Raw genomic sequence first — 16201 nt, 5'->3', positions numbered from 1 at the left:
TATTAGTAGAGTGTGTGTGTGTGTATGTGTGTATGGTCTCACACCTGTTTCTCCCCACACAGGTAAATATTCATCCTGCTGGATGTCCAGCATGAGCTCCAGGCCGTTCCCCATCCCGCCCTTCACACTGAGCAGTGGTGGACCGCTCTCACCCGAGTTAAATGTGTAACACTTCCCATAGCGTGTGAACACCTGACAACAACACACACACACCAGAGCCTTTAAGACTACACATGAAGCCTGGCCATCACTGAAACATCATTAAAATACTCCAGTGAAATGTTTACTTTAGGGTCCTTTTCTTTTCCATTAACCTTCAAGATGAAATTCAATATTTTAGTGAATCAAATGATTAAATATCTCACTGCGATATCATGCTGTTCATTTGGTTAAAGCAAACTGTTTTCTGGGTGCAGTGCAGCCTGTATGAAAATGTCTTTTAAGCTTGTGGACACAGAACTGATGCGATGCTAAATGAAGTTGGGCTTCTATAGGCATCTATGAGCTTCTATAGGCATCTATGAGCTTCTATAGGCATCTGTGGGCTTCTATAGGCTTCTATGGACTTATATGTGCTTCCATGGTCTTCTATAGCCTTCTATGGGCTACTATAGAGTATTGTAGGCTACTATAGGCTTCTATGGACAACTACAGAGTTCTACTGGCTTCTATAGACTTCTATAGGGTACTATATACTTGTATGGGCTTCTATAGGCATCTATGGGCTTCTATAGGCATCTATGGGCTTCTAAAGGCATCTATGGGCTTCTTTAGGCATCTGTGGGCTTCTATAGGCATATATGAGCTTCTATAGGCATCTATGGGCTTCTATAGGCATCTGTGGGCTTCTATAGGCTTCTATGGACTTATATGTGCTTCCATGGTCTTCTATAGCCTTCTATGGGCTACTATAGAGTATTGTAGACTAATATAGGCTTCTATGGACAACTACAGAGTTCTACTGGCTTCTATAGACTTCTATAGGGTACTATATACTTGTATGGGCGTCTATAGGCTTCTATGTGGTTCTGTAGGCTTCTTTAGGCTTGTACAGACTTATGTGGGCTTCAATAGGCTTATATGGGCTTCTATAGGCTTCTGTGGGCTTCTGTTGGCTATTGGATTCTGTAGGCTTCTTTGGGCTTCTATGGGCTTCTGTTGGCTTCTATAATCTTCTATGTGTGTTTAAGCTTCTATAGTCTTATATGCCATTCTGTAGACGTCTATGGACTTCTGTAGACTTCTATGTGCTTCTGTAGGCTTCTGTGGGCTTCTACAGAGGTCTACTATATGTGCCTGTGAGTGTTTTAATGCAAGCAAACATCCATTGCAAACACTCATTGGACAACTGAATTTTAGCACAACATTTTGATGAATCGATACCTTTATACTATGGGCTTTTATAGGCTTCTATAGGCTTGATTGGGCTTCTATAGGCTTCTATGGGTCTCTATAGGCTTCTATAGGCTTGATTGGGCTTCTATAGGCTTCTATGGGTCTCTAGAGGCTTCTATGGGCTTCTATAGAGTTCTATGGGCTTCTATAAGCTTCTATGGCCTTCTAGAGGCTTCTATGGGCTTCTATAGAGTTCTATGGGCTTCTATAGGCTTCCATACGTACCAATAGGTTTCTGTGGACTACTATACATATCTAGGGGCTTTTATTAGCTTGTATAGACTTCTGTGGGTTTCTATAGACCTCTTTGGGCTTCTGTAAACTTGTATGAGTTTATATAGGCTTCTCTAAGTGTCTGTAGGTGTCTATGGTCTTTTATGGCAGATTCAAGTGTTTTAATGAAAGCAAACAATTTTTACACAACACTAAGCTGAATCCTTACCTTTATTTAACATAACTCTTTGTTTTACACAATTAGTACCACTTGTTATTTTATCCCGGTAATCTGTGAATACTGGAAAAAGTTATGTTTGATTATTCGTGTTTGTCTTTTGCTTATATTTCCGTCTAGATATCTAGCTCTCACTATTTTTCTTCAGTCAAGCTGAGTCAGCTATTTTTCAGTTTAGTGAGCAGACACTGCTATTGTCAAGATTAAGAATGAAACAGATGAAAACATTAGCTGCTGATCTGAGATACACACACACACACACACACACACACACTCCTTTTTAAGCACACAAAGAGTTCTCGACATGCCTGCAGATAGTAGTGGATTGTTATCCAGCTCAGTTATTTTGTCACACTGATGACTGCAAATAAAATAGAATTACAGTACATGAGAAAGCTGATAAAAAAAAACAGAAACAGAGAGAGAGAAAGAGAGAGAGAGAGAGAGAGAGAGAGAGAGAGAGAGAGCAACAGAGACAGACACAGGGAGAGAAAAGGTACCATTTAGATCTGCTGAATTATTAGGGCTTCAGTTACTATGGTAACAGCATCCATAAAGAGAAACAAAGAAACATACACACACCATGGGCTTGTTGTCCATTTATTTCTTTGGTATGTTAATCAATTATTAAAGCTCCTTTAAGTAACATCGCTTTGGGCATTAGTTGCTTTCTGCAGTGTGTGTGTGTGTGTGTGTGTGTGTGTTGGGGCATAAAAACAGGTCATGAAACAGACCTTATATCTGCTACTTTATCATAACTTATCGAGCCCTTGAGTATAGGCGTGTGAGTGTGTGGGCCCCTGTGTAGTTGTGACCGTATGCAACAGCAGCGGTGACCTGTGTGTGTGTGTGTGTGTGTGTGAGTGTGTGTATGTGTCACAATGTGGGTGTGACAGCATTGGTGGTCTGCATAACGGCTTTCGTGTTTGTATGTATGTGTGTGTGTGTGTGTGTGTGTGGTGGGATAGTTGAAGGAAGGGGGAAGGGAGGGTCATGTTTTTATATCCGGCTGAAGGTCAAATGTCACCACAAGGACAAGAACACCTGACAGTTGTGACCTTGTGGGGACTTTATAGGAAAAAGAAACCTGTAGGTTTGAATTATATATGTGAACAATTATATCCTGAAAAGGATAATGAGCCAAATTTGTGTGTGTGTGTGTGTGTGTCTGTGTCACCAGCCAGAAAACACAATAAATACCAAAACGCTCGGCCCACGGGATGTATAAACAGCGCGGCCTGCTGGGAAAATCACCGAGCTTCCTGATGTCCAGTCCGCCGCCTGCTCATAATTAACATTCAGTCAAGCCTCCTTGGAGAGAATAACAGCACCGAGGCTCTTCCTTTAGTGTCTAATAAGGTTGGAGACATTTGTTCAGGATCTTGTTGCGACATTTCGAGCACCTTTATATTCTGAGCCGGTTCACGCACACACACACACACACACGGTGAATGTAGCAGGCTGATAACTATAATCTTCACTAGCTGATAGAAATAGACGTTTTTCATTTTACCGGATCCCCAACATTCAGCATCACTTTTCTACCGCTGCATCACTATCGGGGTGTTAACGAGCCGGTGAGTTATTCAGTCTGGATGAGCAGATGTGTCTACAGATGTTTGACTTTTCTACCCCAGGCACGTTACAGGCAGGATGTTGAGTCGCATGCTGAATTTCGCTGCTGTGCTGCTGTACTGAATATCAGCTACTGAATTCTCAAATCTGATTGGTCAGAAAGTGTTGATTGATTTCTGTAGTATCACATTAGGCAGGGACAGGATCATGGAAGGAGTCTCCAGTGTCAGTCAAACGTTCTTCAGGACAGAAAACTGAGTGTATTTTGTTATTGCTGTCTCGTTAACTGTAACAGAGGAACAAGGAGAGATGAGAAGTAAACTGTTATAATAGCTGATAGAACGTAATGGATCACGGACGTTACACAACATCACTACATGTAACGATAAATGGATAAAAAGTGCATGTTGTTCTGTAACTAATTGCTGTAGTGTAAGATGATTAAAACACTTGATGTTTTTTATATTCATTAAATATTAATTGAAATATTCTCTCAAAAGTGTCACAGAAATTATTATTATTATTATGTATTTATTTATTTATTTTATTATTAGCAGCAGCAGCAGTAGTAAGAGTCTTGTACAGCATTTAAAATGACACACTGCCACTTTAATCACATGTACTCACACCATTATTATTATTATTATTATTATCATCATCATCAATAGTAGAGTCTAGTAAAACACTTAAAAATATAAATATTAAAGAATAAATGTAGAATATATTCATTAAATATGAAATAAAATATTCTTTCTTAAGTGTCACAGAAATTATGATGATTATTATTATTTTATTCATTTATTTATTATTATTATTAGTAGTAGTAGTATTTTATTTATTTATTCATTTATTTTTATTTTTATTTTTATTTTTATTTTTATTATTATTATTATTATTATTATTAGCAGCAGCAGCAGCAGTAGTAAGAGTCTTGTAAGGCTGTTAGAATGACACACCGCCGCTTTAATCACATTTACTTACACCATTGGTATTATTATTATTATTATTATTATTATTATTATTATTATTATTATTATCAGTAGTAGAGTCTAGTAAAACGCTTTAAAATGACACACTACACCTTTAATCACATTTACTCACACAGTTGGTGCATTTTTATATATTCTTTAAATATGAAATAAAATATTCTTTCTTAAGTGTCACAGAAAAAAAACAACAAAACAAAAGAAAAAACAACAACATTAATAATAATAATAAGAAGAAGAAGAAGAAGAAGAAGAAGAAGAAGAAAAAGAAAAAGAAGAAGAAGAATTATTATTATTATTATTAGTAGTAGTAGTAGTAGTAGTAGTAGCAGTAATAGTAGTATAAGCTAGAAGACATTGTTATGACACACTGCAGCTTTAATCACATTTATTCACACAGTTGGTACATTGTTATATGTTCATTAAATACAGTTAAATTATTATTCATTAGTGTCACAGAGAAAATGAAACAAAACAAAATAATAATAATAATAATAACAACAACCACAACAATAATAATTATTTTTGTTGTTGTTGTTGTTGTTATTATTATTATTATTATTATAAGCAGTAGTAAGAGACTTGTAAGGCTTTTAAAATGACACACTGCCGCTTTAATCACATTTAATCACACAGTTGGTGTGTTCGTTCTGGGAAAAGCAGATCTCCATCAGTGAGGTCACCTCTGCTGCTACACACATGATTCTGTGTGTGTGTATGTGTGTGTGTGTGCGTGTGTGTGTGTTCTTGTACATGTAAAGCTTTCGAGGGCATGATGATATATACCTCTACATCTACAGATTACATCTATTGTAAAGAAGACAAAGCACATGACAAAGCCCATAACTCTTTTTTTGCCCTGCCTCACTAATGGCATAAGACTCGTGGTTCCTCTGCAGAAACTCGCAGACGTTTTTCCGATTGCTCTGTCTATAGATTGTGACAGAAAGACTACAGAGGCGCATCGGTCTGTGCTCGCCGAGCCGCAGGGTTTTCCCTCCTCTCTGATCGATCTGACCAGCTTGTCTGAGTCAGATCTCTGCTTTTAAAGGAGCAGCATCGCCGTCCTGCTGCGTATCTCCAAGCTTCACCTCCATCGCCACACTGACCACAAAGGGAAGAGGGCGTGGCAAACACGCTACACTAAAATCCACAGACCAGATTCATTTTTATTCGATCCTCTGTTTATATAATGAATTCTGCGTCTGTTAGGGTTTCATTTCTCCTCGTTATAAATATTTCATCTTCGTTTTCTTCTTCAGTGCATCACATTTGTTCATTTATAATGTCTTAGCGTGTCAAGATAGCAAGAAAAGACTAAACTAGCACAATTACAAAATGATAGCATACACAATCAGTCCAGCTGCTTAGATGGTCAGAAGTTGTTGATTAATTTCCTATATTAGATGTGAAATTTCAGAGATGAATCTTTTTAGTTTGTCAGTTGAGTCAATTCGGTTAAATGATTCGTTCTGATTCAATTACATTTTAGATGTGAAATTTCAGAGATGAATCTTTTTACTTTGTCAGTTGAGTCGATTCGGTTAAATGATTCGTTCTGATTAAATTATTTGTTAGATGTGAAATTTCAGAGACGAATCTTTTTAGTTTGTCAGTTGAGTCGATTTGGTTAAATGATTTGTTCTGATTCAATTACATTTTAGATGTGAAATTTCAGAGATGAATCTTTTTAGTGTGTCAGCTGAGTCGATTTGGTTAAATGATTTGGTCTGATTCAATTACGTGTTAAATATGAAATTTCAGAGACGAATCTTGTTAGTTTGTCAGGTGGAGAACATTTTTGGAAGGAGTCTCCAGTGTCAGTGGCTTTGTAACATCAGTAAGTTTTTTAGGACAGATGATTCATGTCACCTGGTTAATTTTTATTAACTTTATGAGAGAGAATTACATTTATAGCTTTTTTTTTATATATAGATTTAGCGCTGCTATAGTGTAACTGATTTTAAGGAGGTTGATTCGCTGACGTTCTGCAAAATTTAAGATAATTTTAAACGGATGAGACGGACAATGTGTCGTAATTTTAATTAATAATTAGTGAATATGTTTCGTATAAGAAGAATAAAAAAATAAATAAATATCATGACATGCTGTTAAAGGAAAAGGATCCATTTCAGGCTGGTAACAGGTGATTATTTTCCTATAAAGACACACCGCAAGTGTTTTTCTCCTTCTCCTAATCTATAACCTCGATGTTGAAGCTTTTGACTAAACCCAGTGTGAATCTATGAAACGGTCAGCGGTTCAATTCTGACATTTACAAGGTGCTACAATTCCTAAAAGGGAAACTGTGTCAGATGTCGGTGTTTTCTTGGGTAAACACATTTCCTGAAGCCTACTCTGATGTTGAACTCCATCTTTCAACCATCTAAGAGCTCATCTAACAGACCTCCCTTGATACTAATGACCACCTGACTGCAAAACCTCTGCGTGGAAGAGGTCCACTTGGCTGAAAAGCGGATAAAAAAAAAAATACGTGTGAAGTGTAGAGAGCAGTCATTACAGCAATCTTTCAGGAGACAGAAAAACAGAGAGAGAGAGAGGGTGAGAGAGAGGGAGAAAGAAAGACTGCTGCATTAGGAGAGAAAAAAAATACAAAAACTGGTCACAGTGATAAATGTCAGGGTGCGACATCTCAACCAAACGTCACAGCTAACATTTAGAGATGAAATAACACATCTGTCAGCTTCTCCTTTTTCCAGACCAGAGTGAAGTAAAAAGCTGTAAGATTTCTATGAGAAATATTATATTTTTATAATCCAGCCTGGTAAGTCAGTGCTAAAGCCATACTTATATAAGCACTAATATTTCACAGTAATAGGATATGACAGGGTTTGCTTTTCGGAGAGATGCTTTGGTCTCTCGCAGCTTCTCTTCGTAACAAGAGATGAAATTTTTTAGCCGAGACGTGTCATTAGTGTGTCAGTTGACTCGATTCGGTTAAATGATTCGTTCTGATTCAATTACGTGTTAGATGTGAAATTTCAGAGACGAATCTTTTAGTTTGTCACTTGAGTCGATTCGGTTAAATTACTCATTCTCATTCAATTGCATGTTCGAGATAAAATTTCAGAGACAATTATTTTTAGTGTGTCGGTTGAGTCGATTTGGTTAAATGATTCGTTCTGATTCAATTGTGTGTTAGAGATGAAATTTCAAATATGAATCTTTTTAGTGTGTCAGTTGAGTCGATTTGGTTAAACGATTCGTTCTGATTCAATTACGTGTTAGATGTGAAATTTCAGAGATGAATCTTTTAGTTTGTCACTTGAGTCGATTCGGTTAAATTATTCATTCTCATTCAATTGCATGTTCGAGATAAAATTTCAGAGACAATTATTTTTAGTGTGTCAGTTGAGTCGATTTGGTTAAATGATTCATTCTCATTCAATTGCATGTTTGAGATAAAATTTCAGAGACAATTATTTTTAGTGTGTCAGTTGAGTCGATTCGGTTAAATGATTCGTTCTGATTCAATTACGTGTTAGACATGAAATTTCAGAGACTAATCTTTTTGCTTTGTCATTTGAGCCAATTCTGTTAAATGATTCATTCTGATTTAATTATCTGTTAGATATGAAATTTCAGAGATGAATCATTTCAGTGTGTAAACTGAATCGATTCGGTAAAATGATTCAGTTGTGAGTTTGGTTCATCATCAGCCAGAACAAGGAGCTTGTAAAGAAATGCTAATAATTGTATTATTATTGCACTGAAATGCTAGAAATCTAAAATCAGTGACTCATCTGAACAAGACACCTTGACAGAAATGATTCACTGATACAAATTCTGACCGGGAAAAAAAACAGCAATGGATAAACTTGGATCATAAATAAAAGCTCTGTTTGATAATCATGATGTTATTGGTGAATTTGTAAGCAAATCTAGTGCTCTGGGGTTTGCTTTGTACAAATGATCTGAAACTGAATCAAAGGAATCACCCTGAGACTGATTCTGATTCATTTTCATTAGTGACTCATTACAAAAAAACAACAACAACAACAAACAAACAAACAAAAAAACTTAATTGCGTTTGAACATTACGGGTCTACTCCAAACTGTAGTGCTGTGTCACCAGCGGGCTCTCATGAACAAATGTGAGGCATCAGCACTCGCTTTCATTATCGCTTGATTACTCACAACGCAGTGATTATGAAACTCAGTGGCTTCATCTGTTTGAAGATCTGAATTATTATCTCTGGTTAATGCAGTCCATCTGGCTCAGTTGTGGAAGGATGGGCTCATGGCGTTTTTCTAGTTTAAGTAATGCTCTCCTCTGAGGCTGGAAATGTCTGAAGAAGAAAAAAAAATGACAAAAATATAAATATATAATACGCTGTTATGGCAGGGGTGGGACTGTGTTCTGCCTGAGCTGTCAGATCTTTTTCTTTCAGAATGCATGCTTTTATATTTTGTAAGAATGGCACCCCACAGTGTCCAGAATAAGATGGACATGCTTAAGTGTTTAAAGTGCATGAATGCTTAATGTACCACAACAGTGAGTAAGTTCACCAAGCCTCTCAGTCGCTCACTACCTTGTCATAGACCCTCGACTATAGATTGCTTGAAGGACAAACCAGCAATCAAGCAAAAGCCGCAGCGATTTTCAGGTCAACGTTTTCTGGGATTAGATGAGAGACCAATTTATTTCCACTCTGGAAATGCCTTATGGAAAGGTCTTTATTTTGAAAGATCTGTCGAGTACAACGGATAAACTCACCACTGTATGACGTCATGCTATCACAGAATGACCAGCTGTTCGTTCGCTAATACCCAACTTCCGCTAATTTATTTCTCCACCTCCTGGATGCTATGTCTTGGTTTTCACCTGATATGAGGTTTCATATCACGCTGTTCAGTTTCTGAACTGTTGTTGCTAAGCAACTAGACATTACATTCTAACAACACATCCTTTCACAATGTAAACGTTCGGGACCAAGATGTAGCGTTTATTTCATTTAATTCCAATCTATGGAGAGGTTTATATATATATATTTTTTAAAGGCTGATCGAGTACAACAGCACGGTACAACAGTACATACTATCACAGACACCAATCTTAGGATCTAGAGGATGTGCATTCTTAGCATTCGGTCAACACAATATAGTTTATACACGATACAAAACTTTGATATGGTATCCATATCCGTATATGGAGCTGGCCAGGCCAAAATGAATCACATAAGGGCTTCTAAGACATCTACAGCATGACCGCACCAAATTATCCTTTGCTCCTGCCAATTTTCCCACTCCTGACACGCTCTGGTCTGTTTCAAGGAGATGAAAAAATGTCTACCGTGAATGTGATTTATAAATTGTATTATGTAACAGAGAAGATATTAAAAAAAAAAACTGAACTGCTGTTCATCCTAAGTGATTCATCTCCATGTCAGGATCTCACGATGTTCCTGGACGGCTCATTGATCTCGCCGTCGCCTCCGGGTCAGTACACGCGGCTTTGGTGTAACAATGGACAATCCACTGTCCTTTTCCATTCTCACTGCTAATCTGACACGGCTTACATCATGTCGATTTCTCCTTTACAATGTTCGTGCATTTCTATCCACACAGGCAGCTCAGGTGCTTCTTCAGTACTTTGCCATTTCCAGAGAGGATTACTGCAACTCGCTTCTGGTAGTAGGTCTTCCTCTGAGCACCGTTCCACCTCATGATCCAAAATAGCATGTTTTCTTACTCCAACACCACCCCACCATTACGCTCCCTCCATCGGCTCCTTGGTATAAAATAGCTCGAAGCACTCATCATTTACATTTGAGGTGTTTGCCAGACGCCTATATCCAACTTACATTCATCTTATATTTTTTATACAACTGAGCAATTCAGGGTTAAGGGCCTTGCTCAAGGGCCCAGCAGTGGCATCTTGATGGTTGGGGTAGCTTGGGGGATGTGGTAGCTTAGTGGTTAAAGGAGAAGTTCACTTCCAGAACAAAAATCTACCAAGATGTTCATGTCTTTCTTTCGTCAAAAATGATGTTTTTTGAGGAAAACCTTCAGGATTTTTCTCCATATAGTGGACTTCAATGGTGCCCACGAGTTTGAACTTCCAAAATGCAGTTTAAATGGAGCTTCAAAGGGCTTTAAACCATCCCAGCCCAGGAAGAAGACTCTTATCTAGCCAAACGGTTTTTTTAGAAAAATAAAAACTGTATACTATCTAACCACAAAAGCTCGTCTAGCACTAGCTCTGGGATGCGCGTCCGCAACACTAGGTAGTACGTAATCACGTTGAAAGGTCCTGCGTGACGTAGGTGGAACTACAGACCCATTGTCTAGTGTGGAGAAGGAGAACCGCTCCAAAGTTGTTCCGTGTTGAATGACACAAAAATATATGTACCTTTTTGTTAGTAAAGAGCGTTTTACTTATTTGCACTTCCTTGTTCTTTGCATGTTTGCTTTGTAAACACTGGGTTTGTAGTTCCGCCTACATCACGCGTGACCTGATCAGTGAGTTCAAATCCCAGGTCCACCAAGCTGTGCCCCTGAGCAAGGTCATAAACCCTCAATTGCTCAGTTGTATATAAAATGAGAGAAAATGTAAGTCACTCTGGATAGTGGCGTCTGTCAAATGCCTGAAATGGAAATGGTCCGAGGATTCAAACTCACAAACTTCTGATCAGTAGTCTTAACCACTAAGCTGTCTCTTCCCAACCATCTGAGTTTCCAGCAATCCCACCATCTCCCAGGGTAAAAGAGAGACCTGCATCAAGGCTCTCGCACCTACTGTAGGTAGTGGAATGATGGTGGAACTTCCCAGAGATGTCTGAACCGCTCCGAACCTTGTCTAAAGACATTCCTCTTCCTGAAGAAATTACACTGGCATTTAAAAACACAAACTTGTGTTGGCAGTGTGCTTTTTCTTGCTATGTTTCCTCCCAGACTTTTTAGACTGATGCTATATTTAGTCTGTGACCTAATGAACCAGAATCAGCATGTATTCACTGATAGAGACACTTGAAGTCGCTCTGAATAAGGGCATCTGCCAAACTCTATAAACATAAACGGAAATGTAGAAGACTGTCCGCCTCCATAACGCTACATACTCCATAACACGTACATTTTCAGCTATGTGGTAGCTTAGTGGGTAAGGCATTGGACTAATCAGAAGGTTATGGGTTTGTATCCCAAGTCCACCAGTTTGCCACTGCTGGGCCCCTGAGCAAGACCCTTAACTCAGAATTGCTCAGTTAAAAATGTAAGTTGCTCTGGGTGATGGTTTCTGGCAAATATAAATGTATTGCTCACGTGTACGGATCACATTAAGCCGCATCAGGAAGTCGCTAAAGAATCCCGAGGTATAAAGCAAAGTTTAGATAGACATTTATTTTCCCAGACCTTTTTTTCTTTCCAGTGCATCCTGATGAGAAATGACATTCTGGTTCCATAAGAAGCTTTTACTGCAGCTTGCGTAAGGGACCCGTGATGAAACGGATTTACGCGGCACTCAAGGTTTCTCTCCATGCTATACATCTTTCGAGCAACTCCTGGAACAAAAGCGTTAAACTCTTAGTCATGTCTGAAGCGCTGCAGACTGCGTGGGTGAAATAATGGCAGCTCCAATTATGGCCCCCTGCCAGGCAGATTATTACCTGACATGTAAGAAATTATCATGGACACTCGAGTGGAAAAAGTGCTGTTTGAAGTGACATTTTTGGAGATTTTCATGGGCTGGGGACATGGGAAGAAAGGGAACGATGTCGGATCCCGTCTGTCGACTGTAAAGCCGACACGAAGTTCAAACCTAGCAAACACTCTTTGAGGTCTTGTGAGTCACAATATGAAAACTTGGCATGGTGGGAATTTAAATAAATTAATAACTGGAAATAAAAATGACTGAAAACTGAGAAACAGTATACAGTATAAAGGATTTTGCTGAAGCGTGTTAAGGAAACAATTAATCAGCTTCCATCAGTGGAGGCAAACTCATTTTCTAGCTGAGCTACGGAGCATATTAGAAGCCAGATGACAAAATTTTTTAAACGTTAAATTTTATATAATAAATAGTTATATCGACTATTCACTTTGAACTTCTTGGAAATCCAGGCTTCCTTTTATTTTGCATTCAGAAACCACGGGGATTCAAACTTTTTGTAACATCCACCCCAGACATTTCCCCTCCAAACCACAAGATGGTGCCATCTCCTGAAATTCAAAACTGTTTAATGGGTTATCCCAGGCATTTCCGGTTTCAACTCTACATACAGCACATCGGTTCACTAGTCCTGATTTCTTACAAGGGCTTTTCACACAGTTTCCAAATAAACAAAATCCTGTGTTGTGTAGTTTGAAGTTTCACATTGCTTCCACTTAACCCGGGGTTAACTCTGAATCCTGGCTCTTCATAATGTTTTACACTCTAAATTCCTAAACCCTGGATTAACTTTCTTCTAATTTGCATATTTGCATCATCAACAACCGTGATTTGTATAAATCCAGCATGTGACTGTTCATGCAGTGGTTAAGGTACTGGGTTGTTGATCAGAAGGTTGGGGTTCAAGCCACCATGCTGCCACTGTTGGGCAATTGAGCAAGGCCCTTAACCATCTCTGCTCCAGGTGTGCTGTTTCACAGCTGCCCCTGTGCTCTGACCCCAACTTCTTCAGCTAGGATATGAAAGAAACGAATTCCACTGTGCCGTAATGTTTGTGTGGTGATAATGAAATGAGGGAAAAGGGTTCAAGTCTTTGGCTCATCTAGTCAACCAGCTGTTATGATTTTTCAGTCTAGCCTAGTCTATATTTCCTGTACTTCCATGATGTGAACTTCAGTGTTTTGTTGACTGACTCAATCTACCAAGCCGTTTTTGTTGCTATGTCCTGGTTTTCACCTGATGATGAGCTTCAGTTTCTGATCGGATGTCTGTTGCTAAGCAACTAGCCGTAATATTCTACCAGTTCAGTGTTCACAATGTAAACCTTCAGTACCGCAATGTGGAGTTTACACTGTTAAAGCCGTGCTTCAGAGCGGAGTTTCAGAACCCCGGGGGGAAACCTGCGATTGTAAATGACACGTGTGAAATGTTCCTCTACCCGGGGTTAATCGTGGCGTTTAGAACGCTGATAATACAAGCGTAATCTCTGAGTGAAAAGCCCTACAGTTTTGCCAGACGTTCACGTAAGTTCTGAACTCTTGGGCTTTGATGAGATTTCCAGTATCTGGTGTATGGACCATGCCTTACCTTTAACCCATGTTTTGTTTTCCATCCATCCATACATTTTCTATACCTGCTTTATTGTTTTGGATTTTTCTTGTTATTAAAGTGTTTTTTGTTTGTTTGTTTGTATCAACCTAGTCTGGCCTTGATTTGCAGTGCTGGTAAACCTCCTACTCAAGGATCCTTACTCTGTCTCCTACAACTTTTCCATGCAAGCTTTCAGGTTACATCATTAATCTAGGGTCTTGCAGCAGAATGTGTGAGTTATACTACTGGAGTTGTGCAAAAAAAAAAATGATAGTCATTAATCATTTTTGGAATTGATAAAGAGTTTCTTTGGGAACAGATTTGCTCACACGGCTGTGTGTCTTTCTGTGCTAATGCTGGTATAAAGCTAGTCTATATTTAGCTCAGTAATGTAACCTGTGTGCTTTTGTCACCGGTACAGACTTCAGTTAGGGTCATGCTACATTTCAGATGCTCATTAAAACCTAGGTGCAAGTTTAGCAGAAAGTTTTGGGAGGAGACCAGAGAACACTGAGGAAACCCTCAGAGACACAACATGAAACTCCACAGTGACAGTAAGCTCAGGATTAAAACCAGGACCTGGGAGTTTTTGTCTGCACTGAAGTCGAACCCCACTGAAGTCAATATCATTTTGAATGGACTGCGGTCAGCAATAAAGGTGTACAGGTTCAGATACACATACCAGCTGTTCTGCAGTCTGGGTTTAGGTTCATTTTAAAAATAAAGACCACCACTGCTAGGGAAAAAAGCATGGATTTTTATAGCATACCAATTCAGACACGTTTCCTTTCCTTTAAAGGACTTCAATATATTTAAGGAACATTTTGTCACAGAACAAATGTGTGTGTTTTTTTGGCACACTATCAACTAGCTTCTAAATGACCTGCGAAGGTAAAATACACCTTTAATGAGAATGTATAAGAAGGGTTTATCGATATTTGCATGCTAAATTTCTGACCAATCTTTACAACAAGAAAGTAAGGGAATTAGATACCATTTCTAAAAAAGCTATTAAACAAACTAGGTGTACACATATTTAGGTTCGAGCCTAGGAGTGGGTTTTGGGGGTGTGGCTTTGAAGCAAAACACAGATGGGAGAAAGCTGGAAATGCTAGATTTATCTACCTTTGCTAGAATTTCTTACTGTACCTTTAATAAGGCACAAAGTTTTACTTTTCTGCATCATAAATCAGGAGTTCTCATGTCTTTCCGAGCAGTAATATAATCTAATACATGCAGTATCTGCTAAGCTTGTCATGACCAATCAAAAGAAAGTGCACATGCATTTCTAAAACTGAGAATAGAATAGAGCTTTCTGAGAGTAGAATAAATTAGTTTGTGAGTAATGTAATTATTAATGTAATACAATAGAGTAGTTTTAGAGGGTTTTAAACTTTATGATCTTTAGAATAGAATAGAATAGAATAGAATAGAATAGAATAGAATAGACCTTTGTGAGAGGAGAATAGATTTCTGAGAATAGTTTAGAGTAGAATCAAATAGAATAGAACAGGACACAGATTTACAGAATAAAAAAGAATAGAATAAACCTTTATGAGAGGAGAACAGATTTCTGTGAGCAGTGTAGAGTAGAATAAAATAGAATAGAACACAGCATTCTAGAAATAGAATCGAATAGAATAGATCTTTATGAGAGGTGAATAGATTTTTTCATAGTAGTATAGAATAGAGTAGTATAGAGTAGAATAAAATAAAACAGAACACAGCTTAAAAAGAATAGAATAGAATAGACCTTTATGAGAGGAGAATAAAATAGAATACAACAGAACACATCTTTCTAGTAATAGAATAGAATCGAATAGATATTTATGAGAGAAGAATAGATTTCTGAGAGTAGTGTAGAATAAAATAAAATAGAGCTCCCTGAGCAGAGTAGAGTAGGATAAAATAGAAGAGAACAGAACAGAGCTTTATTAGAATAGAATAGAATAGAATAGAATAGAATAGAATAGAACTTTATGAGAAGAGAATAGATTTCTGTGAGCAGTGTAGAGTAGAATAGAATAGAGCTTCCTGGGCAGAGTAGAGTAGAATAAAATAGAATATAACACAGCATTCTAAAAATCGAATAGAATTGAATAAAATAGATCTTTGTGAGATGTTAATAGATTTTTAAGTAGTGTAGAGTAGAATAAAATAGAACAGAACATAGCTTTATTAGAATAGAATAGAGTAGAATAGAATAGACCTTTATGACAGGAGAAAAAATTCTGAGAGTAATGTAGAGTAGAATCCAATAGAATAGAACAAAACACAGCTTTATAATGAAATAGAATAGAATAGAATAGAATAGAATAGAATAGAATAGAATAGAATAGAATAGAATAGAATAGAATAGACCGTTATGAGAGGAGAATAGATTTCTGAGAGTAGTGTAGGTCGAGTAGAATAGAATAGAGCTTCCTGGTCAGAGTAGAGTAAAGTAGAGTAGAGCAGAGTAGAGTAAAGTAGAGTAGAGTAGAATAGAATATGGAACATTATACTTTTTGGATTATTAGTGCAGAAGTATGTCCAAATTTGTCCTGTTGCTGCTGCTAGAAGGTTTGAGAGCTGTAC

General features: G+C 37.9%; 1 protein-coding gene across 1 annotated transcript in view; it reads right to left on the bottom strand.

Moving 5' to 3' along the window:
• Window positions 1-16201, bottom strand: part of asic1a (acid-sensing (proton-gated) ion channel 1a) — a 42274-nt gene that overhangs the window by 18243 nt on the left and 7830 nt on the right. Inside the window, exon 4 of the mRNA XM_058388691.1 lies at window positions 45-192. Within this exon, the coding sequence (XP_058244674.1) occupies window positions 45-192 (148 nt within the window). The remainder of the gene's footprint in view (window positions 1-44; window positions 193-16201) is intronic.

Source organism: Hemibagrus wyckioides, linkage group LG05 (assembly GCF_019097595.1).
Source record: "Hemibagrus wyckioides isolate EC202008001 linkage group LG05, SWU_Hwy_1.0, whole genome shotgun sequence".
NCBI classification, from domain to species: domain Eukaryota; kingdom Metazoa; phylum Chordata; class Actinopteri; order Siluriformes; family Bagridae; genus Hemibagrus; species Hemibagrus wyckioides.
This window is presented reverse-complemented; position numbering and strand designations above follow the sequence as displayed.